Source organism: Cynocephalus volans, chromosome 2, assembly GCF_027409185.1.
Source record: "Cynocephalus volans isolate mCynVol1 chromosome 2, mCynVol1.pri, whole genome shotgun sequence".
Lineage (NCBI taxonomy): Eukaryota > Metazoa > Chordata > Mammalia > Dermoptera > Cynocephalidae > Cynocephalus > Cynocephalus volans.
Genome location: NC_084461.1, coordinates 95,927,052 through 95,953,815, shown reverse-complemented (window position 1 = coordinate 95,953,815; position 26,764 = coordinate 95,927,052). Strand labels below are relative to the sequence as shown.

At 36.5% G+C, this 26,764-nt stretch overlaps 1 protein-coding gene across 2 annotated transcripts in view; it reads right to left on the bottom strand.

The window, feature by feature from the left end:
* Positions 1 to 26,764, bottom strand: part of MAN2A1 (mannosidase alpha class 2A member 1) — a 164,475-nt gene that overhangs the window by 124,344 nt on the left and 13,367 nt on the right. For both annotated transcript variants that reach the window (XM_063085636.1, XM_063085638.1), the window contains exons 2-4: positions 17,334 to 17,588; positions 14,490 to 14,634; positions 1,767 to 1,938 (exon numbers count right to left, since the gene is read on the bottom strand). In XM_063085636.1, coding sequence (XP_062941706.1) covers positions 1,767 to 1,938; positions 14,490 to 14,634; positions 17,334 to 17,588 — 572 coding nt within the window. The remainder of the gene's footprint in view (positions 1 to 1,766; positions 1,939 to 14,489; positions 14,635 to 17,333; positions 17,589 to 26,764) is intronic.

The window sequence follows — 26,764 nt, the reverse complement described above, 5'->3', positions numbered from 1 at the left end:
AATTAGCTGCTAAATTTCAATTTAAAAAGCCAAGGTATTCCAGCTTCTCCTGGGTACTTGGAGGGATATATTGACAACCCTGCTCCCTGTGGCTACACGTGGCTGGAGCAGAAGCGTGGCTAGTCCAGTTGGTTATGGTAGTTAATCAGTTCATCCCAGTAACCCCAGTGCCTATATCCTTTACTGTTGTACTTTCCTAACCACCCTCCAAGCATTTTAAGCTGCTATCAGGGGGAAAAAAAAAATTGCTCCAGTGGATATGATGGAAAATCAATTCTCACTGAATTACCTTTAAATGTTTGTGTCGATTTCCATCAAAATCCAAAAAAGATTTTCTTTTTTGATGGGGTAGGAATAATTTAACAAGTTAATTCTAAAGCTCTTTGGGAAAATTAAAAATTTTTCAATAAAGAAAGACAAGGGTAGCTTTAAACTGTCAATTAATAAAACATATCATAAAGCCATAACAATTATGGACCAACAGAAAAGTCCATTAAACAGGTCAGAAAGCCCAGAAATCAATGCAATAAAGACAATACAATTTATTTAAATAAAAATACAATTTAAATATAATAAAAAATGGCACTTCAAGTCAGTAGAAAAGGATGGACTATTTAAATCTTAGGAAGGCAGCCCAGCACAGAGTGCAAAGCACACAGCCTCTGGAGCTGAACAGCTTAGACTGGACAGAATCCCAGTACAGCCATGTTCTAGTCAGGGTGACCCTGGACAAGGCAGAGTCCAGACCTGCAAAATGAGGATAATAACTGTAACTAGTTCACAGAATTGTGGAGAAAATTATCAGTTGCAATTTGTAAAGTACTTATAACAGGGACTGTAAGAGCTATCTAAGTGATGTTAAATAACAATTCATAAGATAATTCTTAACTCCTGAGAGCAAGGGCACATGGAGATCAGAGAATCTTCCATCATACCATATAAAAAATAAGTAAATTTCAGGATTTTAAAAAATAAATGGTAAAAAATCAAAATAAGAAAAAAGGACTATTTATCTGACCTCTAGACTACAAAAAACCTTTTTTAAATATGAAAGCAAAAGCAATACCAAAAGAAAACAGATTAACAGATTTGACTACATAAAGATTTTAAAGCTCTGTATATCAAGCACTAAGAATTAAGAACATACAAATTTTAGGAAAAATAAGGGTTGAGGAATAAATACACTATATATATTTTCCTACAAATCAGGGGGAAAAAGTACAATCAAGAAAGTCACAAAAAGTTCAGCCTGTTTTATGAGAAAGTATGTAACATTGTTATCAATAAAAAATGCAAATTAAAATGATATTTTTCAATCATCAGATTGGTCAAGGTTTTCAAAAATTATACTGGTGGCTACCAGGAAGATAAATTGGTACATTTCTACATGGAAAATTGAATAATAAACTGAAACCTTTCCAAGGGTCACTTTGATTATACAAGGGTACTTCAAAAAGTTCACAGATCAGTATTATCTCTCAATTCTATTTTTCCACAAACTTTTTGCAGTACTCTGGTATGCTAATCAAAAACCTTTAAAATATTAAGCCCCTTTGACTAGTAGTTAAAACATAAAATTTTCAATGGCAAAGTTTCACATCACTTTTTCAGAGATGAACCAAAATCAATGAAAAAAGGATGTGAAGAAACATTTTCAGTTTCACATATAAAGCTAAGAATTTTCACCTTCTAAACATTCAATATTTGTTTCACTATTACAATTAACCTTTAATATTACCAAATTTCAAAAAAGTTTTAAAACAAACCTTTTAACAGCATTCTTCTTCTGAATATCTATAATATCCCACCATTTTGAAAGGTAAGAGATTTCAGACCAAATAAATTTCCTCCTTGAGTCTTCTTTCAGCTTTAGGACCATGTTATTAAAAATATACTGAGTCTGGTCTCTAAAGTAGTCATTGAAAGTCTTCAACCAACCTAAATCAAGACACAAATATACCACAAAGGTCTGATTCATACAGCTGATTAAAACCCAGTCACATTCCATTGCATTACCTTTGAATGCCCTTAAGATTTTTATTCATATAAAGACATTTAAAAATCTAACAAGTGTTTTCAATTAATGATAATCCACTTAAGTTGACATGAGAGTTAAAAACCCACTAACATTGAAACAATGAAAACACTTGGAAACCTGCACAAATTCAGATAAATAAAATCACAAGTATAAACTATACTGGAAAAACTAGCAGCCGAGCAATAAGGTAATTACAGCACTAACAGTAGAATTCTGCCAAATGTAAGTATTTTTTTCGAAAGGCGGTTCATTATTCAATTTTTGGGAGGCAGCAAGTGACAGTAATCAAACAACACAACAACAAAATCAAACAAATATGTACACATTTATGTAAAGTTTTTCCAAAAGAGAATTGAAGATACTGATTCTTGATTCTCTGATTTTTCCTACTACTTCTCAAATATCCTGGACATTTTATCTAAGGACATTTGTAATTTGACTACAGGAAACATTTTTAATAAGACTCAAAGGTCCAAACATAGCCCCGTCAGGCAGACTTCTAAAATGGTCAAGGTGAAAACGTACACAGCTACCAATTCCACCTACTGGTGGTAGGCAAAGTAGACTCCCTGGAAAATAACCTGTTCTCATCTATGAACTCTTACAGGACAGTTTCTGTACATCCAGGCTGAACAACTAACTGCTTTATTGTTTCCAAACCTCATACATGTGATATGAGAGGACTAAAGTATAAGGGGTCCAGATGGCTGTTTCTTTTATCTGCCTATGATTAAGTTCATATTCAGTGTATACTGTATTTCTGACCTAAATAAATAAATAAATAAAACCCGCCAGAGCAGAGAAGACAATACAACTATTTTCACAACGCAAACATAAGCTTTAAAAACAGCACTGCAGCAGTGACTGTGTTTATCCCTCTTACTTTAACTGATATCCACTCATCCATTCTACAATTATTTACTGGGCACCTACAATGAGGCATGTATGAAGCTATGAGCCTAATAGGAATACAGGGTAAAACATTCTATATACAACATCTTTCATTTGGGGAACTTTTAAGCTGGTCTGTCACCATAGAACACTTCCTGGATAATTCAACTTTTCCATGTTTAACTAAAAAGCTTGCAGATATAGGAAAGCTCAAAGTTATCCCATGGAACAGTGGTTTGCAAAGATTTCCTTCTTGCTTCACAAAGGCAGTAACCTGGAGCCCTGCCCATAGCACTAAGCCAGGATACATATGAACTCCCAGGGCTCAGCAAAGAAAATCCAACCTACCCTTAAACAGAAATGTCCTAACTCCCTGCCGGCTATGCTAACACCTCCGAGTTAAAAAAACATCAAGTGCTCATAAGGAAGCCCAGGATATAATATAGCACTTGATAAATATTAGCTGCTATCATTATTATTACCATCATCATAATCCATCAGTTTTTAATTGCCCTTTTCCAATCTCTATAATTAAACCAGGTAAAGGAAAAATAAAAAAGGTATTTCTAACACCTAATTTTTAAAAGTATACAATTAAAACAATTGAATAAACTGTTCAATATCTTAAACGTGTTGGTTACTCAAAATTTCAGTTTGCACAGAATTCACTCTATGCCCTTGTTATGAGCTGAACTGTGCCATACATTGAAGTCCTAACCCCCACTACCTCAGAATGTGTCTGTGCTGGAGACAGGGTCTTTAAAAAGGTAATTAAAGTAAAATGAAGTCATGAAGGTGGGGCCTAATCCTATGTGACTGGTGTCATAAGAAGAGAAGAAGATTAGGACACAGACACATAGAAAATACCATGTGAAGACACAAGGAAAAGATGGCCATCTACGAGCCAAGGAAAAAAGGTCTCAAAAGAAACCAACTCGGCCAACACCTTGATCTTAGACTGCCAGCCTCTAGAACTGTGAGAAAACAAATTTCTGTTTTTTAAAGTCAACTAGTCTGTGGTACTTTGTTATGGCAGCCCTACCAAACTAATACTGCCCCAGAACAAATCAGTGTTATTATCACTGAAAAAATAAAGATTGCAATGTGGGGAGAATTTATTTTATCAAGTACCATCATAATATTTAATTTAATACGCTATATCTATCTATATATTGCAAGATAGAACTCAATTCAAATGTACATAAGTAAATGTGTTTCTGTACCATGCTCTTGTCATACTTGAGCAACAAGAACCATGTAAATTATTTAAATGGCTCTACTAGAATTATCATCTTTAAGAAATCACATATACCTTTTACCTAAATTTTACAAAGGTCAAAACTAATTTCTAATTATTTGGCTGTTAACTAAATTAAAGAACAGAATTATAAACAGTGGAATGCCTCCAAAATTAATTCAATAATAAAACTCCAGTAATCTAGCATAAAAGGCAAATTTAGGAAGAACTAGTCTTTATGAAGATCAGCAAGTAAAAGGTTTTTATAAAGTACAATTATTTATTTTCAATAGTTATCAAATTGTTAGGAACTAAGACCATTTCAAAGACATTTATCACAGGAGTTTTCATAGAGGAATCACAAAGACTGATTAATCCATTTTGCCTTCAACACTTCATTTGCCCTTCAATAATCATGCAGAAAATATGTCAAAGATATTTACGTGAGACAAAACACAAGCTCAGAGATGTCAACTTAAAAGCCTTCCATAAAACTCATCCATAATAGATATTAATATCACTACAATATAGCACAATTAATGAAGAATGAATTAAAAGATGGCCTCTTCCAGCCTTCAATATGGAGTAATATAACAGTAAATTAGCTTTTACTGCTCTTATACAATAGAGTAATCAAGTATTCCCTTTTACACTGAATTGGGTTCTTTCTTTTTTTAAATTAGTGTAAAAACTACAAATGTATATTAACATGAGACCAATCAGAAAGATAGTATTTTATGAAAAGTTGTATGGGATAAATTTTCGTGACATAAAAGTATATTCCCACGTCTAGATTTAATAATCTCAGGACACTGAGATGCAAACTGATTTACTTAAGTCATCAATTCACAGCTTTTTCTCCTCTCCATTGAATACACTCGGAAATTGAACCAAGGCTAGAACAAGCATTAAGAATACCTTTCAATTTATTTTTTTTCAAAAAAGAGCTAATTGTTATTTTAAATAAGTGTGGAAATATTTAAAACAAAGAATGCATAATTAGAAATTCTATGAAGCAGGCATAAATCCAAATTCAATACCACTATTTTATTATTTTTTAAAAATTTAAGTTCTAAAATAAAAATCTAACAAAACTGAAAGCTCTATTGCCTGTTTTCAAAGTGTATGAACAATTAAGCATCCAGTAATTGTTCACTGACAAATCAATTTATTTTTTAAATTTTGGGCCCTTGATTGTAGCTTGGAAGTCTAGAGATTATGTGGAGATCTGATCCTCTTAAGAATACTTAGCTTTATTTGATTCAAGGGCATACATAGTACCACCCTGAGGACCTGGGCAAGAGGTACCTGGCCCTGAGCCCTGGACTCTAGAAGGATCTCCCCGTTCTTCCTCTGGCTACACCACTTTCCAAAGAATAAATACACAGGGCAACTACTTGCCCACACAGAGCCTGCCCTGTCTTTCTGAGTACCAGGGCCCAGAAATCTGTGCCCAAACAGCCCCAAGCTGGCTTCTAGAGCCTAACAGGGCCCTTCTATAAATTGTTCCCCATCACTGTGCTGGAACCTGCAAGTGGGAACCTCCTAAGCCTAAGCAATGGCCTAGAGGCTGCAGTTGGTAGGGGTGGAGACAGAGTACCAGAGTGTCCACAATTAAGGCCCTGTCTGGTTTTGGACAGAGGCAGGTATGAGAGGAGAAGGGCATTGGTCTGACCCATAGACTAGCTCTCCCATACACACCAACACATCTCAATGAGGAAGTGGAGCCTGAGCAGTCTAAACCCACACTTGGTCTTCAAGATCACTGAACTATTTCTCCAGGAAGGAGAAGAGGACCTATTTTTTTTTTTAAAGCAGTTTACTAATTTGATTTATAACTTTTAAATGTTTACACACAGGGTAGGTAGGCCTCTGTGTACTTTTATCCCAAATCCTCCAAATTTTAGAAGCAAATCTGGGCACACACTACAACCCAAATTTAAACCAGCCTATTGTCATGAATCCAGCACCTAGCGCAAACCTACAAGAGCAAGAGTTCAATAAGCATTTGATAGATGAAAGAAATGCACAGCCAAAACAACCGGGGAAAAAAGTACATGGAATATAAATGTAAATTTATTACTTCAACTAGAAATGAAAGCAAAGGTAAAAGATACTACACAATTAGTTTTAATATGTTCACTGTCTGTTCTGATGCTAACCTAATAATCTTTGTCCAATATCTTTAAGTTTCTAAAATATGTACATTTTAAAAAGCTCTCTCAGTCCTAAGATGATTTAAAACACCCTTTCCTAAGAAGACACCCCACCCCCTACACTAGTATGGTTTTTACTGCTACAATAAGGATTCTTTAATGAGTACATTAATTCCACGCAAAAGTTAAATACACACCAACTTTTAGAAAAACATGAAAAGATCTTGAGCCAAAAATAATTATAAATTATATCCAGATAAGTAACATATTGATGATAAGCATTTAAAACATGCAACTTAAGCTATTACTATTTCCATTTCAATGTGACATTATTCTCAAATTTCAAAATAAAGTTAGTAAAAAAAAAATCCTTTATTTTAGTAATTAAGTTATTCTCTATCAATAAATAATCAACAGATTTCTTCCATTACTTGTTAATCCTTCAATATTTGACTGCAACATCCAGTCTTATACTTAAGTGTGACATACAATCTTAATTGGTATTACTATTACTCAAATACGATGCTGATTATTTTTAATTCCAAAATTTCTATTATAAGTTAAGCTTGTTTTTCCCCCCTGATATACGGTGAAAGAGTTTTAATTAATGTTCTGGTTTATTCATTCAAACATGTACTGAGTATCTAATAAGAACAAAGCAATCGGGCAAAGCTAAATGAAAACAAATTCTACAGTGAAAATATGAAAAAAAAATGCTCTGGGAATAAAGAAATGGTAAAGTCCCTCCAGAAGAACAGAAGAGAGATAGATTATAGTCATCAGCTGGATACAGGGAAAGCACTGTATTCCAAATAGAGGGAATAGCATATGGAAAAGACACTAAACCATGAAAGGTATACATTGATTTCAGGGAGCATCTGGGGTACCTGCACTGCAGGGTACATGGTGGGAATATGGTAAGAAACAAAAATAGAAGTAGGGTTCGATCCCTGTACCGGCCAGATGCCAAAAAAACAGAAGTGGGGGACAGATCACTGAAAACCTAAACCATTCTTGTTTCTCACAGAAAACTTCAGATGAAGAAAGGTAAGGTTTTCTGACCAGTGCTTTCAAAATAACTGTACTGAGAAGAAAGTTAAGGTTTTCTGACCAGTGCTTTCAAAAATAACTGTACTGAGAGTGTAAAGAAAAGACTAAACAGGTGAAGTAGAAGCAGAAAAACAGGAAATAAGACTGCTGCATTGCCTCTATTAAAAAATGATTATAGATTGTGGTGGAAATGAGGCCAAGAAGACAAATTGGAGAGAACTTAGTAATCGACTGAAGTTTCCAGGAGAGGGTAAGGAAAGAGTCAAAGTTCAAGCTGAGGCTTCCAAAGACTTATGAATCTTTGGAAACCTATAAACCTGCTGATTCTTCTAAATGCTTTTGAACTCAGGTTTCCAAAATAATCTAACCTTTTTTTCCAGGTGACTCAGTGTCATCTAACAGTTTTCTAAGTATATCAGCTTCACTTCCATTAAGTTGTTTGAGATAGAGCCCATTTTTTGTAAGATGCTGTCACTGGAAATTTTACCCCACACAAGAACCTATTTGCCATTAGGATAGCTGGTGTTTTGTTCGTCTTCCAGCTATGAATGTATAATGTCCAACTGTGACGCCTTCCTGTATTGCTTTTCTAAGTGCCCTTTAAAAGACCTGCATATTGGGCCGGCCCGTGGCTCACTCGGGAGAGTGCGGTGCTGAGAAAAGACCTGCATATCATACCTTGATATCTAATACCTGCAATTGTGAGATTAACTTCCAAAATAATTTCTAAATCTGTGCTAAAATTATTGCCCTCCCCTGTTAAGGATCCCATCTAGGAGCATCTACCAACACTGACTGAGGATAATTCAGGCCTAAAAAATCTTTCCCAGAGTTTTGTTGCTTGAAATAATGAAAAAAGTGTCTATAATATGAGAGACACTGTTAGAAGTAAAGGAAAAGTGACTTCCTCTGTTGCATTACTCTTAGAATATGTGAAGGGGGCTCCTTAGCCTTATGGTCTGACAAATACTGGGCAAATTATCAAAGTTTCTAGAAGAAACCACTTTAAAATCTACAAAATACTGCTTCTAAATCACTTTCTAATTGTAAAGAATGTAGCAATAAGAAAAACCATTCACCATATCATGTACTAATGTAGTATTTAAGGACAGAGACATCCATTTCAATAAGGATACACCAGAAAAATCAGAAGGAAAAATAGTACAGAAAATAGTACAGTGAGGTGTCTCCTTTTACAAGACAGTCAAATTTTTTTTAAGATTAATAATACTAAAGTAGATGACATTTGGCTTGGATACTTAAAAGTCTTTCCTCCTAGATGCTCCGCCTGTGGTTTCAGAAGTGTTACTCACAAAAGGCAACAGTATATTAAAGAATGATTACAAGATCATTCACTCTGGTTCCGGAGCCAGACTGCTTGGGTTCAACCCAGCCCTGCCATGGACATATTACCCATCCTCTCTTCTGCCTCTTTTCTAATCTATGGAATGAGTGACTCTTGTCATAAAGTTACTGAGGAGAATAATGGAATTAATATATGTAAAATGCATAGGGCAGTGCATAGAATATAGCAAATTCTCTTAGTGTTAGTAATTACTTGTATTGCTAGGGCATTAGTGAGCTCTGAAGCACCCAGGCTAGAAAGACAGACAAAGGTAACTGAAATGAGGGGAATAAGAAGATGTTTAATTACCTACATCTCTCACAAGCTACTTAATGTATGTGCTCCTCAAGGAACAAAGTCCAATGAGAGCCCAAAACATCTGGATTTTCTTCCTCTACAAAGGAACCACAATACACAAATTCTAGAGATCTCTTAAAAACAGAATTCTAAAGAGCCATGTAAATATTTAACTCTAAATGCTATAATTTTCTTTACAATTAAGGTTGTCAGATAAAATATAAGATGCCAAGTTAAATATGAATTTCAGATGAACAAAAAATGTTTAGTCTAACTATGTCCCATGTGATATTTGGGATATGTACATGTGTACACACACACACACACACACACACACACACACACACACAACTATTCATTATTTATTAGAAATTCAAATTTAACTGAGCATGCTGTATTTTTATTTGCTAAATCTGACAATCCTGTTAATAATCCAAAATCCAGATAAAAATGTGTTACATGGTTAATGCCCATAAAGCAAGAAGAAAAGAAATGAAATCATTTGAACTAAATAAAGCATCCTAAGAGGAAGTATGGTAAATGGAAAGAACATGGACTTTTAGTATCAGGCAAACCTGAGCTTCAATTCACCGGCCTGAGAATTTATAATTAACTTTGAACAAACTACTATACCCTACCTTAGCCTTTATGCCCTCACCTGGGGCTTAATTTACCACTTCTGAGGTTTACAGAAAGGAATACATGAAGTAAAAGCTAGCACAGACCTGGCACTTCCCTGCTGTGGACAGGCAATGAATTCCAGCTCTGAGTTCTACCACATACTATTTTAGCTCCAGAAATTTATTTCCCAGCCCAGTAGTCAAAACCAAAGAATCCACTTTATTCTACAGTAGCTAGACTGTGTCCACATACAAATCTCTTCCCCTACTGACCTTCTCATTCTAACCAATAGGTTCCTTTGGCAACCAGTCTTCTAAGTTTCTACTATCTTTCCCCTGTATAGACATTAGCCAACTATGCCTGACCAGAACCATTTCCAAATTCTGACCGTCCTTGACACTATTTAAACAGAAATGTATCAAAATAACATTACACTGTGATTTCCTCACATTTTTAGTCTTTTCTGCAAACTTTTTTTAGAATAAGGATACATAAACAAATTATCATACTAAATGCACGTTTTCTCAGTTTTACAAAAAAAAAAAAAAAAATGCTGAAAAACTCTAATCACTCATTCAGTCAAAATATTCTGCAAAAGAACTACAAATGCACAAAAGAAAATTATTTTCCAGTGTAACTCTTGGGCCTACATCTTCCTACTATTTCAGAGTCATACCACATGGGGGATTATTTTCTAATGTTCATTTTACAAATTGCTTAACTAACGATATGCTGTCCAACCTTCCATTTAGTATACCTTATCTTCTCTCTACACACTGTGATTTCTTTGAAGGAAAATTAACTAAATATTTCAGCAGTTTAACTAGAGGGAAGTAAAGAATTAAGATTGTAGATACAAAGGTGCTGTAATTGTGTTTTAATCAGCTTATTAAATACAACATGAACATGTATCAATCAACTGACATTTAATTTCATGGTCTATGATTCAAAACTTTTCAAAAGCATAACAGTACAAAGTTATCAACAATTACTTAACAATTCCTTTCCAATTTTGTTTTAACTCATAAAACATTTAAATACTGTATGACAATTGTTACATGTTCTTATAGACTGGAAGAAGATATAATTAGAAATTTTATTAAGATACATATTTTGAAATCTACCTTTTCTTGCAGGATATTACTAACTCAGTCCAAAAGGAAAAAATATATATAAAAACACGGCAACATAAATTCTTGAAGTTAGGGGTTCTAAATATAGGAATCTTTTAAAAATCTATTTCAAATATTTCTATCCCCAAGACAAAAATCCACTGATGAAACAAACTACTGAGCTAAAGCTTGTTTTAAATTGTTGCTGCAGAAAATGAAAACAAATCTCTATAAATCTCATTTAGAAAGTAAATTGCCTAATTGCACATTCATTTAGGAGTATTATACAAAGATTTCCCATTACAGAGTCACATTCTGACTTGGAATGGATGTACACATACTTTTCTCTTTTCCCTACTGAAAGAGTGGTTTTGCATGATCTGAATGACTCAGTTTTTCACAGAATAATTTAGTTTATCAATATTCTACTTTTGTTAAAGAATAATGAAAAGTATTAAGTCAGCAGGTTCTTTTCTCTAGCATTTTGCTTGATAGCAAAAATTGCTTTAGTTTTAAAAGGTCTGTTTCTGACCATTATTTTTTCCTCAAGTGGAAAAGGGCATGAGGGCAAGGGTCATTAACATCTTTTACTAAGACAAAAAGATTCAACTGTGGTTGCTAGGATACGAACAGACAGATTCATTTATTGCAGTCAAGAATAGTTATTAGGGATGTCTTCTCACAAAACATATTAACTACAGCAGGAACCCTAATGCAAACAAACAAAAAAATCTAAAAGGCAGGGGCAATCCCTGCCCTCAAAGAGTTTAATACTGTCTGTTGTTAGTACCGTATGCAAAACTACAAAGCACATTTTAAATAAGATTTTTTTTAAGGAACAGAAGTAGACATCAAGAAGGAGGAAAGATAGAGAAAAGCCTAGGCCAAGGAATAAGTCAAATATTTCTTTTTTTTTTTTTTTTTTTTTTTTTCGTGACCGGCGCTCAGCCAGGGAGTGCACCGGTCATTCTTATATAGGATCCGAACCCGCGGCGGGAGCGTCGCCGCGCTGCTAGCGCAGCACGCTACTGAGTGCGCCACGGGCTCAGCCCAATAAGTCAAATATTTCATCCTCGTCTAAAAAGTCAGATTCATTAGTTCACTAACTTATTTAACTGAACCTGAATGACTTAATACTATGTGTCAATTACTGTTCTAGGCATTCCTGACATGGTGGTTAATAAGAAAAAGTTCTAGCCTTTACTGGGCTTACATTCTAGTGAGGAGACTACGGAGAAGTGCAGTAAATGTTTACATCTTTGCATGTGTGCATATGGGTGTGTTTCCCTACAGTGTGAGCATGTGATGGAGGTGCATGGAAACAGGTCAAAGAAAGCCTTACATATTTGACAACTACTAGATGCCAAGTGTTGGGCTAGGCAATGAGGATAGAGTTTAACAGGAGACACATGTTCTCTGCCACTTGAATTTACTCTAGTGGGAGATCCACATAAATCGACAGGGATGTTTTCTGGCTTACTTACTGCCTGTGTAACCTTAGCAGGTTGGTAACACCTTCATTGTGAATACTGGCACTAACCCTATTACAATCATTAAATGTTTATAAAATATTTGGCACCCTGCCTGGCAAGCCATAGATTTTACTATTTCAGTTAAGTGCCCATAACAAGAAATTAGATTGGTAGAAATTAAGGATGGCAGAAAAGGGGAAAGGATAATAAAGGTCTGAAAAGAAAAAAATCAAAAAGGAGAAGTGAGAAGTGAGAAGTGAGCTTCATATGAAGAGGACTTCCAAGACACATTTGGAAGTGTATTTATAAACCTACAAGGAAGATTATACAATGGAATCACATCACACACCCAATTAAGTGACAAGAATTAAACTATACGTGATTGGCAGAGAGAGGCGAGAACAATTTAAATACTACAAGTGGCTCTGCCACTATTTCACTCAATAAGCAACTATTCCATACTGAATATGAGATTCATAGAAAAAGAAATCTGCAGTCCCATAGACAGTCTCAGATCCCACCTGTGAAGTGTGAACACCTCACCACACCAAGAATGAGTCTAGTAATCAAAGATATGTTTTTCACAGGCATCCCCTAATGCAAATGTACTAATTAATCTGGTATTCAAGTGAATAAATAACAAAAGGAATTCAGACTAGATGTGGTTTTTATCACCTTTTATACTTAGTTTATAACTAACTCCTGCTTCAGATGTTATTCCACCTGTATAATCTCCATTTTACAGATGCACAAATAAATGTTCCCAAGGACAGGGCACCACAAAGCAATGCTCAGATACCTGCCTCATTCTGCCTGGTTCCAAATCCCTGAAGTCTTTCCATGATGCCCAGCCACCCCTGAGCTTGGGATTTGAAAGGTACAGACTAAAATAAAGGAGGAAGATGATCCAAAATACAAGTATATATCAGAAAAACTTAGACTAACAGGTATTTATAGGAAAAGATAAAGACATTAAGATCAAAGGCAGAGAAACCAAGTCGGAAGCTGATGTGTAACAACTACTCAACACAAATTTCCAGAACAATGTTGATTTCATATATTTTATATTTCTGTGAATATTAAATACTGAAGTATTCTGAAAATTCAAACATTTCGATATCCAAACTCTATCTCCCAGATTACTTTTCACACCCCAAAGCAGCATACACACAAAAAATACTTTGCTAAATCATGTGTTCAGACCTAGAGTAACAAGTTCTATTGTCATAGAAATAGAAATACATGCCAATAAATTCATGTGAAAGAACATAAGTAAAAGATAAATGAATGTTAGAAGTAAAAAAAAAAAAAAAAACCTACAAAATACTAGGTGCATAGGGCATCTGACGGTAATGACAAAATTGAGACATTGAGAAAAGTATGAGGGTTTTTGAAGTACCCTTGTAACAAACAGAAGCCTAATTAAGTCCTTCAAAAGAAGGCTTTGGAAATACATTCCAAAAAGAAATGCTGCCACTAAATTCACTGGGCCTTCACTCTGAGCCTGTGTACTCACACTAACAAATATGTACATCAAATCATGTGCCCTTTTATAACTGTAGCAGTTTCTCCTTACCTCAGAGGGAAAAAAATTACCTGGCCCCAATAAATAAAAGCCATCATATGAACTAACAATGATAATAATAATGATGATAGCAGCTACTTTTGTGCCATACACGATTCCTTTACATTTCACCCTACGAATTCCTTTACATTTCACCTATTATCCTGCCTTTACCATGAAAAAAACTTAGTCTCAGAGGGATTAAGTAACTTGACTGAAGTCATCTAACACTGATAGATAGGGAGGGCTGGGACTCACACCTATGTCTGCCTGATAGTAATAAATGCCAAGGCTCTTATACCATTTTATATTGTTTATCAATTTTAAAGATTCAAAATTTCCCATGAGCAGTCTGCCTTTTTTAAAGTGGAGTTTATGGATACAAAATAATTCTCTCATGCAATATTTTACAATAAGTAACTAAAATGAGAAATCAGTACCTTAAATGTATACAACTTTTCAGCCTCAAAGGCCCCCTCTTGTACTTATTATTATTTTATTCTGCACAAGTACTATCTTTGAATAGCATGTCAATTGTTAAAATGAGAACACTAAAATATGAGACATAAAAGGAATATGTTACTGTTAAAAGTCAAAGAATAATGTCTCAAAAATTTGAGAAGTAGGTTCTACCAGATTCTCATTAAAAGATTCTAAGCTTAAAGAAGCTTGATAATCTCTAGTTTTTTTGAAGTGTAAATTTTACCTGGGTCATTATGGGAATGAGGCACCACAAAGACTTGAAGGGGCTCAGTGTCCCATTCATTAGTTGCATACGAAATGGGAAATCCTTGCTTCCAAACTCCACCATCTGGATTGTCAAAAGGAATTAGACTGTAAACATCCAACATCTAAAAATATTAAAAAAATAAAAACAAAATAAAGTTTAACCATTATTAATTTAAACTTAATGTTCATAAATATTTGCTCACAATTACTCACTGCTGTATGCTGCCTATATATTTTATAAAATAAAACTATTTCTGTAGACATTAATTAAAGAGTTTAAGGCAGAAAATATTTAAACATTCAAAGGCTTGAGATGCTACTTGTGCTAAATAACTATGCTGATAAATAATCCTCTCTCCCATCTGCTTCTAATAAAAAATAATTTCATTCAATTCGTTCTTCTTCACTTTACTTCTAATACAATTTAATAGAAATTTATAGGAACAGAACAATGAACAAAAATACTTCTGATGAAATTCGATTATAACCAAATATTTCAGCATTTTCAAATACAATATTAATAAATATATATTTTTAACATCTATGACAGAATGAAAATTCATACATAGCTATTCTTCCATCTGTAGCATATCATATAGCATATTTTATACAGCAAACCCTTGAACAACATGGGTTTGAATGGCACAGGTTCACTTATACGCAGATTTTTTTCAATTGGAAAATTCTTGGTCAGGTATGTTATGAATGCATAATGTATCTTACTAAACAGGTAGCCTACCTAACAGTAAGGTATTAGTAGTTAAATACTTAACTACTACTTCCCCACTCCTAACAAGCTTGGATTGCACAGTGAGGTACTTAAGTAGTTAAGTAGTATTATACTGCAGAGGTTTTCTAGATTTCCTATGAAGTATTGCTTTGAACTAATAATCAATTTGGACACATGGACACATACACACACACACACACACACACACACACACAAAATTGCAAAAAAGAAAACCTAAAGCTTCACTTTTATACTTCCTACTCTCTATAATACTAAATGTGACAAAGAACACAACCAATCTTTTGTAAAATTTAAATTAGGCTACAATTAATTAGGCTGCAAAAATACATCCTAATTAATACATAAATGGGTTACAAACAATTTTTAAATACCAAACAATTTATATAAAAGAGAATACATGTATTTTATGGTGATAACATATCTCTTGCTTTGGAATTTATGACTTTAACAAATAAAATAAAACCCTCCCAAGGATAAGCCAACAAATCTTTGGGAACCAGCTGGGCAAGAGGATGCATCAGCAGTCTCTGCTATTCCTTCTGGTTCTTTCTTCAGCCCTGCTGCTCTCCCAGTACCTTCCTGCGTCACTCTGCCTACCTTATGGTTGCTCTACAACTCCTTTCTGTCCAGCCCAGATTTAGACCACAAAAAAAAAGAAAATTTTTTTTGCAGCTCCCTTAGCATGGATGCCAAGGCTAGGTATTTAAGAAGTACTCCATAAGAACCTAAATAAAGTCAAGCCTCACAGAAACAGACACCTCTGCCAAACACAAGATTCTGAATCTCACAGAATTCTCATCAGCTAGTATGTGGCTATGTGAATCTGGCCACACACTAGCTGATGAGGTTGCAGGTGTAAAATCTGGCTAGCTCCACTGTGCCCAGATTCCAGCTTTGCCTGTGAACCATGGTCTTGAGATCCTATCATGTTCTCTGACCTCAGGAATTACTGAAAATGCCTACTCTGAAACAAGACCAGAAGCCAGCTCATTTTCCCCTACTTTAAAATATTTACCCCTTAGGTCCTCTCATCAAGTTCCAGTTTCTGGTCTAAGGCACAAGGCTAAAGATAGTAAACATAGCCCTCTGCTAATTTGCAGAACAGAGCCAGTACGAGTAACATACTCTGAGTTTAAGAAAGACAGAAGTCCTTTCTGACCCTGGTTTTCAACTCTGTTACCCTCTAGAACAGTGCTGCCCAAGAGAAATATAATGCAAGCCAAATATGTAATTTTTAATTTTCTAGTAAAACAAAGCAGGAAAAATTAATTTTAGTGATATATTTCATTTAACCCACTACATCAAAGGGTACAAAAGTAATTTCTGTTAACGGGTATGCCCCCAGTATGAATCTGGCCCTCACATCATGGGCAGGAGGGGGGACAACCAGCTTTGTATCTCACGAATATTTGTAATAAATAAATAATAATAAAAAATAATAATAAATAAAATATCATTATCTCAATATGTAATTAATATAAAATGAATTAAGATATTTTACATACTAAGTCTGAAACACTGTGTATGTATGTTATACTCAGAGCACATCTCAAGCCAAACTGGCCACATTTCAAGTGCTCAGTAACCACATGTGGACAGCAGTTTCTATGCTAGAAAGCACAGTTCTAGAATATTTCCCTTCTCCCTCACAAAAGCATATTCAGCAAAAAAATCTAACCCTACATTGTATGAAACCTATAACAGATACATAGTAAGAGCAAGGCTTTCCTTACATTCCCCAAAGGAAGATTAGAAAATCTCTTTGGCAAAACCTAAACCTCTAAAGGTTTTCAACTATTACAAAAAATATGTCCTGAAAATCATACAAAAAGGCCATAGTCACAGAAGTATAAAATAGTAAGAAAAACTAAGAACATAGAGTTATGGAATTTTATCACTAAAAAGAACATTAATGATCATGTGACTAACCAAATCACTTTACAAAAAGAAAAACTAGAATGCAGAGAGTTTAAGCAACTTACCAAGTTAGAAGAGATACCAGATCAAATCTAAAAAAAAAAAAAAAAAAAAAAAAAGCCCAGTGATTATTAACAAATGTATATACGTTACCTGCACATCTGAATTTTGACCACCACTTTGCGAAGCAAACAGACAGTCTTTAGCATCAACTGGGAGGGATAATCGCGATGGCAGAAGATGTGAGCCAGCACCTGGGCTGAAATTGCCTTGTGAACTTTTCGGACCATCTTCCACAGACTCACTCAAATTGATGACTGAGTCTCTAATATTTGAGATGATTTCATTATTCTCAGCTAGCAAACGCTCCAAATGGTCTATTTTTTCTTGCAACATTGAGAGCTGGCCCTACAATAAAGAAGAAAAAGGCAGCTATCTGAAACACTAATATGGCTCTGCTGAGGCACACACATTTTTTTTTTTAATTATGCGGCTACCCAAGAGGGTAGCCACTTACCCTTCACTTTCCACTTTTATAAGAGGGATTGCGGAAAGCGTGAACAGCTGGTAGGGTCGAAACGCCAATTTACAGTAGAAAATCTTCTCCATGGCTACAATCTTTGTTTAATCATATTTTAAAATGTGCAACAGAAGGACCACAAATATTTTGGGATATATTTCCTATTCCCCCCAAATCAAGTCCTAAGAGATCTTTGGGTCTCTGGAACCACTAAGTACAACAGAATATTCAGGTATGAAATTTTAAATTTAAGTATAATTGATTCAAGTTACTCACAACAAAGTATGAACCTGAAAAAGATTTCATCTCAATCCATTAACACTAGTGAACAATCCTAAGTAAGAAATATCATCTACAGAAAAATCAGTCTACTCTTATTAATCAGCCTAAGCATGAACATCCCCCAAGTAACCACACCGTAAGTCATTCAGACTGCGTTCATGATATTGTATGACTTTTATTTTTAATTGGTCCTCACATTAACAGCCTTGCTGTCTCTGTAACATAAACCTTGTTATACAGAATAATACCTCAGCTTATAAGAGCAAGGACAATCTTTGCCTTATTCACCCGCACATCCTGATTCCAAATACACAGTAGATACACATACTACTTGTCAAATGGCCCTTCTGGAACGCAACAATAATTCTTTGGTGAACACCCACTGTATCAGGCATAATGCTACATGCTGGGAAGACAGATACACATAAGATATGGGTCCCTGTCTTTGAATACACAGGTGACATTTTAAATAACAACAGCCTACTTCCATACCTGAAAAAGTCCACATTAAGATTTAAAGAAATAACTATATGCATGGACACCCATCACTTGGAAGTAACAGGAAGGTGGAGGTGGAAAGGAAAGAAGGAAGAAGGGAAAAGGAAAAAAAGAGAAGAACACCTAAATGTCCAAAAATAAGAGATTGGTCAAATGGTAGGTATAGATCATGGAATGGTCTTCGGGCACTGAAAATTTAGAAATAAAATTTTTTTTAAATAAAAACATAAGGAAAGGCATTTTCAGGAGATAAAGTGGAGAATAAGCAGCTCAAAAATAGTATGGATAAAAATATAGTATGTATGACATGAAACATTTTTGAAAAAAATATATGGAGGACAATTTATCAAGATGGTTAAAACTAGTTATGAACATTTACATTCTTCTTTAGCCTGTTATGAATATTTGTTAATTTTGTAATGGGGGTTGAAACATGTAAAGATTATACTTACAGGTTATTGGTCAGTTCGACAAGGGGAAGGGGAGAAGTCAACAGACAGATATACCAAGAAGTTCAACCATTTGAGCAAACTACACCAGAATTGACAGAAGTCTGAAGAGACCAGGGAAGAAATGTCGAATAAGGAAAAAAGTAGCCAAAATTAGCAGCAAATTATTGGGGGAGTGAGGCGGGAGGGCCTAGGTATGCACAGCCAAAGCCCTGATATTGGAGAGGCAGGAAGAACAAGACGCCAGACAGGCATGTACCTCCACAGATCTGAAAGACACCCTCAGAGGCCTCTCTACTTAGAGGCATCTGACAGAAATAGCCCCCTACACATCAAAACTGTAGGCCTTTAAGGCAACTGCCACCTTTAGGGTGGGGTGGTATGTCATCACAAGGTAGAACTCTGAAGCCTGTTCATCAGCATGCATAGAGACAGGAAGTGCAAAGTTTTAGCACAGATCTCACCCTGCAAGACAAGCCCCACTTCCCCTAGTGAAAAGCAACAGAGAGAGTATGCACCAGTTTACAACTGGAAATGGCAAAACAATGAAGACTTGAGAGATCAGGGCTCAAACAGAAAAGCTAGTTGAACCATGTAAATTCCAGATCAGCAAATCTGTTGAGCAGTATTATACTATAAACCCTTCTTTGAAAGCACACACCAACATTGGTTATGAGTAGTTTCCCATAGAAAGAACAAAAGGGGTCCCCTTGCATAACCCAAAGTTCAACCCGAAGAAGCTAAAAATATTTGAGTCACGTACACAGCTGACTAATCTGTTTATATTCTCCTAAACAGACATGCTATCAAAGGCTGTCTGAAATAAGGAAAAAAACTTTTCTTCACTCATTATCACACCACCATAGACTGCAGCTATTTGAAATCACTCCTGATAGATTCTGCTGAATATTTCCAATACTAAAGATACAAATAGACTTTAGTGATGCTTGCAATTTCTACTGCAGCAAGTAACAGTAAATCAAGTTCTTATTCCAAGCAGAATTAGAACATGTTGACTCGTCTTGCCTATCATAAAGCTATACACCTCCATAAAATAAAACCTCAGCTTAGTTTAAAATGCCATCATCTCAGAGCTTTTAAAGATGCCACACATTTTCTCTTATACTCACAGTATTACATTATTAACACGGGAGCCCACACTTCTCCATATCTTTCTGAACTTTGAGGAAAAGATCATTTTATAGCTATGTATGCAGCAAAATTGCTTACAGCTCAAGAAGTACACACTAAGAAGAGGACTCTTCTCGGCATATTTTTACAACCTTGGTCCCATAACCCATGGATGAGAGTATTATTCAAAATAAACATTACAGGAGACGTTTAATGAAAAAGGATTCTACCGGCTTTATGACAACTTTCCATCTCATTGTAGTTTTAAAGATACAATTATTGATCAATATCTGGAATTCTGTACTGAATTAAGTGCATGGAGAAAATTTTGGCCTATGGATATGTCCACATAATGGTATAATAAAAATATTTTATAAAAACAAAAATAAATAAAACTATACTATACAGTGGAATAAAGTCTCCCTCCAAACAGCTGAAATTCTTGAAACACACACACCTCATAAGCAAATTCTGTACACATGACAGAGAAGAGTGGTACGACCTTAAAAGGATGTACTCATAGTCTGCGTTAAAGAAACAGAAATCATAGATAATGTTTCAATTATGCTGACAAGCTAAAGAATACTGATAGTAATACTGAAAAAGACAATTTTCTGTAGGGCAAGAAAATCACTTGAGAGAAACCACTTTATTCTTTGATTTGCTAATCAGTTACACAGGGAGGCCACAGTGTTGTACTGCTGAGGAGTAGGGAAGAAGGTCATGATATTTTATTTACTCTGCTTTTGGTGAAAGAGAAAAACTGAGTAAAAAACCATGGATATCAAAGACTTTTGAGAGAGCAAATTTAGAGTCTATTACAAAGTAGAATAGGATCGGTACCCACTCAGCCCTATGAACAAAATCAGTTTGTATATACAGCTAAATCGGTAAATTTATTACATAACAATCTGCCCCGGTTAGGACACTAGCTGCTAAGGGTTGGAGTCGCCGTGATCACTCAAGAACAGCTGAATCTGCACATCTCCTTCCTTCCTGTTGCAATTGGATAAATTTGTACCTTCCCCTGCCTCAAAGAGAAATCCTCTATTAGGCAACAATCCCACCTCTCAGAATGCTCAAAGGCTTTGTTCTTTGGTCAAACTCCCGTTCTAAAAGCAACTCACTCTCAGTAGATAACATATGCTATTACATCAAACTATATGACACTCCTATTCTTGTAGGTCAAAAATAGTCAAACATCACCAATTTCATTCGGTTCAACTTAATATTATATCCTATCTAAATTTTAAAAGTCAATCAAACTCCTGTGCTTGCCTTATCCCCATGTGATGGTTGACTTGGAGTGTCAACTTGTGGATTAAGAGACACCCAGATAGCTGTTAAAGCATTAATTATTCTCAGTGCTTCGGTAGGCATTAAGTCCATCCCTCTTCTGCTGAAAGGGAAACCCAGGAGGGCCTGGCATTTGACTAGAATGACTGAGCTACCCAGGTGTGATGTGAGGGTATTTCCAGAGTAGACTGAAGTGTGAGTCAGTGGACTGAGTGGAGAAGATCTGCTCTCAACGTGGTGGGTACCATCCAATCAGCTGTGGGCACACATGGAACCAAAAAAAAAGGTGAAAGAAGGGTAAATTCTTGCTCTCTTTTCTGGAGCCAGGACACCCTTCTTCTCCTGCCCTTAGACATCAGAACTCCAGGTTCTCTGGCCTTTGGAATCCAGGACTCATACCAGTGGCCCCTCAGGCTCTGGGGTCTTTGGCCTTGGACTGAGAGTTACATCACCGGCTTCCTGGTTCTAAGGCTTTCAGACTTTGACTGAGCCACGCTGCTGACATCTCAGGTTCTCCAGCTTGCAGATGGCCTATCACAGGACTTCTCAGCCTACACAATCAAGTGAGCCAATCCCCTAATAAATCCCTTCTCACCCCTTCCTCCCTCCCTTTCTCCCTCCCCCTCTTCTATACATACAACACACACGTACACACATGCACGTACGTATATATAGAGAGAGATACACACACACACACACACACACACACACACACACACAAGAGCATGTACGAGAGTACTTCAAAGAGTTCATTGAATAATTAGTATTACCTTTTAATTCTATTTTTCCACAAACTGTCTGAAGTACTGTCATATATACATGTACATATCTTATCGCTCTGTCCCTCTGAAGAACTAAAACACCCCCCTCCTTTCCAGGACCCAACCCCCTTCATGGACATACAGAGATTATCAGGAGTGTGCACTCATTACCCCACCTTCCTTAGAAACTCCCATTCATTCATCTGCCCTTCCTAATCAGCATCTGCCCACCACTCCACCAAAATCGCCCTTGTGAAGTCCCCCAAGGCTCCCACAATTCAAGCCTAATGACAACCCTCTGCCCCTCCCTTACTCATTATCCTGAGGAGCATTTGGCACAGTGGAGCACTCCTTCCTCCTGGAAACATTTTCTTCACTCATTCCCGGTACAACATGCCCTTGGTTTTTCTCCTGCAGACTGTTTATCAGTCTCCTTTGCTGGCTTCTCTCCCCAGCCTCTAAATGTTAGAGAGCTTCCAGGTTAGCTCCTGAGCCTTCTTACCTCCCTATACTGTCTTACATGATCTCATCCACTCCATGATTTAAATTCCATATTTGCACTGATGTCTTCCATATTTACATCTCCCGCTGAAACAGCTTCTAGGAAAAGCAGCCCCATATATTCAAATGCCTACCTGACGTCTCTACCTGAGTTAAAACTTAATTCCATAAAACACCCCTCCACCCCCAAAAAAGACTCTTAGTGTCCACAGGTCTCCAGTAAAGTGGCTTTGATCTCTACCTAGTTAGGCACCCTCCAAGTCTTGGTGTCGTGACTGAATAGTCCTCCTTCCTCACACAGCTCACACACCCAACCTATCTACTACAAGCTCTTTCCAGCCTACCTCCAAAACACTTGTTCAGTCAGTCTACTCTCCCACTTGACTGCTTAACACCCTACTCCAAGTCACCAATAATCTCTCCTAACCTAGTGCAGCAGCTTCTTAACTGATTTCCCCTTTCTATGCTTCATCCTTCATCCATGCCCTGCTCAGCCACAATACCTTTCTTAAAATCCAGTGCTGGTTTCTTGTTGCACGTAGAGTAAAATTAAAACAACTATCACAGCAGTCTAAAAGGACCTGCATCTCTCTCTCTCATCTAACTTAGCTTCGCCTTGATCTTACCTCATGATTCCAACCCAGCTCCTCCCCAGCCCATCTCAAGACCTTTGTACAGCCTCTCTTGATGCAATGCTGCAACTCCCACCCCAAATGTCACCTCTGCATAGCCTTCCCTAGCCATCCTATCTAAAATAAGTCCCTTCATGTTCTTCTCTAGCTCAGCTTATTTTTTGTTTCCTCCACAGCAGTACTTCAATTATCTATTTTATTCATATATTACTTCCCCCTTTTCACACTAAATGGATCTCTATATTGAGAACAGGAACCAGAGCTGTTATACTCATCATGATGATGATACAGGGTACTCATCATACCCTGATGCCTAGCACAACGCGTGGCACACGGCAAAATCTCAAATATTTATTGGCGGGGAAAAAAATGAAGAAAAGAAAGAAAAATAGTGTCTAACATTTTTTTCTAAGGAAGTGTTAAATGTTATTTTTTAACACATACACCCATGCCAAAAATAATACAAGACAAACACTCTAACAATTTTTTAAGAAAGAAAATCGAAAAAAAAAATCTTCACTATATCTCAAAAAGTAGGTAAGAAAAGTATGGAAAGGAAAGTTCTAATTAATAGGGCAGTCTTCATGGACTATTTGGGAAATGATGTAGAACTTGACCCATGTTTCGCCACAAGGTGACAATCATGACCTCATGAGTAGGACAGAATATGTGACTCCCTTCCTAGGCCAAAGATTATGGATTCTGTACAGTCCAACCAAAAGTTTTCAACTTTTACTCCCATCAGTAACTATGGCTCAAGAAGCTATGATTTTCACCTGATGTGAGGAGTGGATGGAGTTTGGAAAAAGAACCCCAAGATGATTCTGGAATATTTCCTATCATGGTAGTAATATACACTACTGCACTCAATCAAATAAGTTTCTAGTCAAGAGAACTTTAGAAGAGATATTAGTACATGATTATAATGTAACAACCAATGCTAGCATTCAAAGGAAACGAAACTTACCCCTATATGTATGTGTGTATCTGAAACTCCACCTCTACACACCACCTTTTCTTTACAGGTTTTTTTTTTTAATTTCAAACCTAATTCTGTTAGATTCACTGTATCATTCCATCACATCATCTTTCTGGCCTCTAATTCTGTCACTGAATGCACCCACCATGTAACAGCAAGTAATGATAACCTTTATTTTTAATGACTTCATTTACCAGATAAAGGTAAAGGCAATTGAGGTTAATGATTAAGCACAAGGGCTCTAGTATAGACTATCTGGGTTCCAGTCTTAGCTTTGGCACTTACTAGCTGTGTGACTTTGGTGTAGTAACAACTTTTCTGGGCCTCAGTTTCCTTAGAGACAAAGTGCAGATGCTAATACCCATTGCTTGAAATAGTTGCGAAAGAACTTAGCACAGTACCTACCACCAAGTAAGCACACAGGAAGGTATTATTACAGCTGCTGCTACTATAATTAAAGTATGGCTTTCTAAAATCGCTTTGAAGGGTACAATATGCACCCACAGAGACAGTACGCAACATGATTAAGAACAGACTTCTAAGGCCAAGCCAAATTTGAATTCTGGTTCCACTACTTCATGGCTATATAACCTTGGGCAAGTTATATAACTTCACTGTGCCTCAGATTCCTCATCTGTAAAATGGGGATAATTAACAGTACCTAACTCATAGAGCTGTTATGAGGGTTATCAAATGTGCATCAATTTAAACAGCGCCTGGTACAGTGAGCAAAATAATGCTTCCCCAAAGATATCTGGGTCCTAATCCCTGAAATCTGTGAACACATTACCTTACATTTCAAAAGAAACTTGAAACTTTGCTGATGTGATTAACTTAAGAATTTTAGATGGGGAGATTATCCTAGAATATCCATAGGCCCATGTAATCACAAAGGTCATTGTAAGAGAAAAGAGGGACATAGGAGAGTCAGACCAGAGAAGGAGATATGAGGACAGAAGAAGAGGTCAGAATGATGCTATTGCTGGAAGGGGGCCTTGAGCCAAGGAATGCACTTAGCCTCTTGAAGCTGGAAAAGGCAAGAAACATTCTCCCCTAGAGCCTCCAGAAGGAATGCAGCTCTGCAGACATTTTGATTTAAGTCCAGTAGAGCCCATTTCAGACTTCTGACCTCCAGAACTATAAGGTAATACATTTTTTGTTGTTTTAAGCCACTAAGTTTGTGGTGATTTGTTGCAGCAGCAATAGGAAACTAATACACCTGGCAAAGAGTTGGCCCTATATAAAGCTTACAAAGTATCCCTACACATACAGTCTCTGTTAGAGGAAGTCTGCCCAAATCCCCATCAAAAGAGCTGGAGAGCTGTGAGCCCGGGCCATGGAGCAACAGAGGGTGAGACCACATAACTTCATAAGCTGTTTCACAGGAGCATGATTTGATCTAACAAGGCTCTACACCTACCTTTGAGTAAAGAAGGTAGGAAGAGACAGAGTCACCCTTTATGGTTACAAATAATTTTCAGGGAAAGAAACATCAACATCTTTATCTTTGGCAGAGTTTTAGAGTCAATGAATAAACTGTTTTGAAGCCATTCTGGAGCTATGGTGGGGCAAAAGGAGTAAAAGGTTACTGCAGTTCGCTAGCGAAAAGACATGGTGGCTTGGACCAGGGCAGTGGAGATGGAGCAATGCGAAAGGATTTGCAGGATGAATACACTAGGAATGGGAGAGGTAGGAAAGGAAGAAAAATGGCCTCTTAGGTTTTTTGCTGGGGCAACTGGGAGTGATGGGTGACATTTTAGAGAAAAAGGACGTGCTGGGGGAAGAGCAGAAGGAGGGGCAAATGTTATGTTCTGGAACTATTAGATATCAGAATGGCAATGTCAGTAGACATGTAAGTCTGGAGCTCAGGAGAGAAGTCAGGACTGAACGTATAATCTTGAGTGGTCAGTATAAATACGAATTTCAAGAAATGGTAACAAATGAGATTACCAAGAGAGAGCACACGGATCCACTTTTCATAATTTTAAATGGCTCACCAGGCAATTCTCACACACCTCCAGTTCTGCTGCATTAAATCTAAATATAGGAACTGCGATTTGGTAAAAGAGAGTTTGTATTTCCAGCAGGGATATCATCGTTATATTGCAGTAGTCCCTGGTCAATCAGCCACTATCGAACCTATACAGAAAAATCCTGCTATTTAGTATTATCTCAGGCACTTAACGGGAAGGCTTTTTGTTTGATAAAATGACAAGTAACCCTACAAGTGCCCACTCCACCCCATTATGCAGTGCTGAAGCCAAAAAGAGTGTGAACTGGGGCTGTGGCCACAGTCCTGCATGTATCTCCACCTCTCCAGCAACAACCCACAAATCACAGTTACAAAGGACCTTCTAATGGTATTTTCCAGACCCAGAACTTAACATGCCTCAATTTCTTCCAAGGTATTGTCTTCATGCAGCTGCTTATCCATTCAAAGAAATAAATGCCCTCACCACATGAGTAGTAAGAATATTTAATTACCTAATACCTTACCAAAATACAGGAGCAATACACTCCTTGTCCTAGCAAATT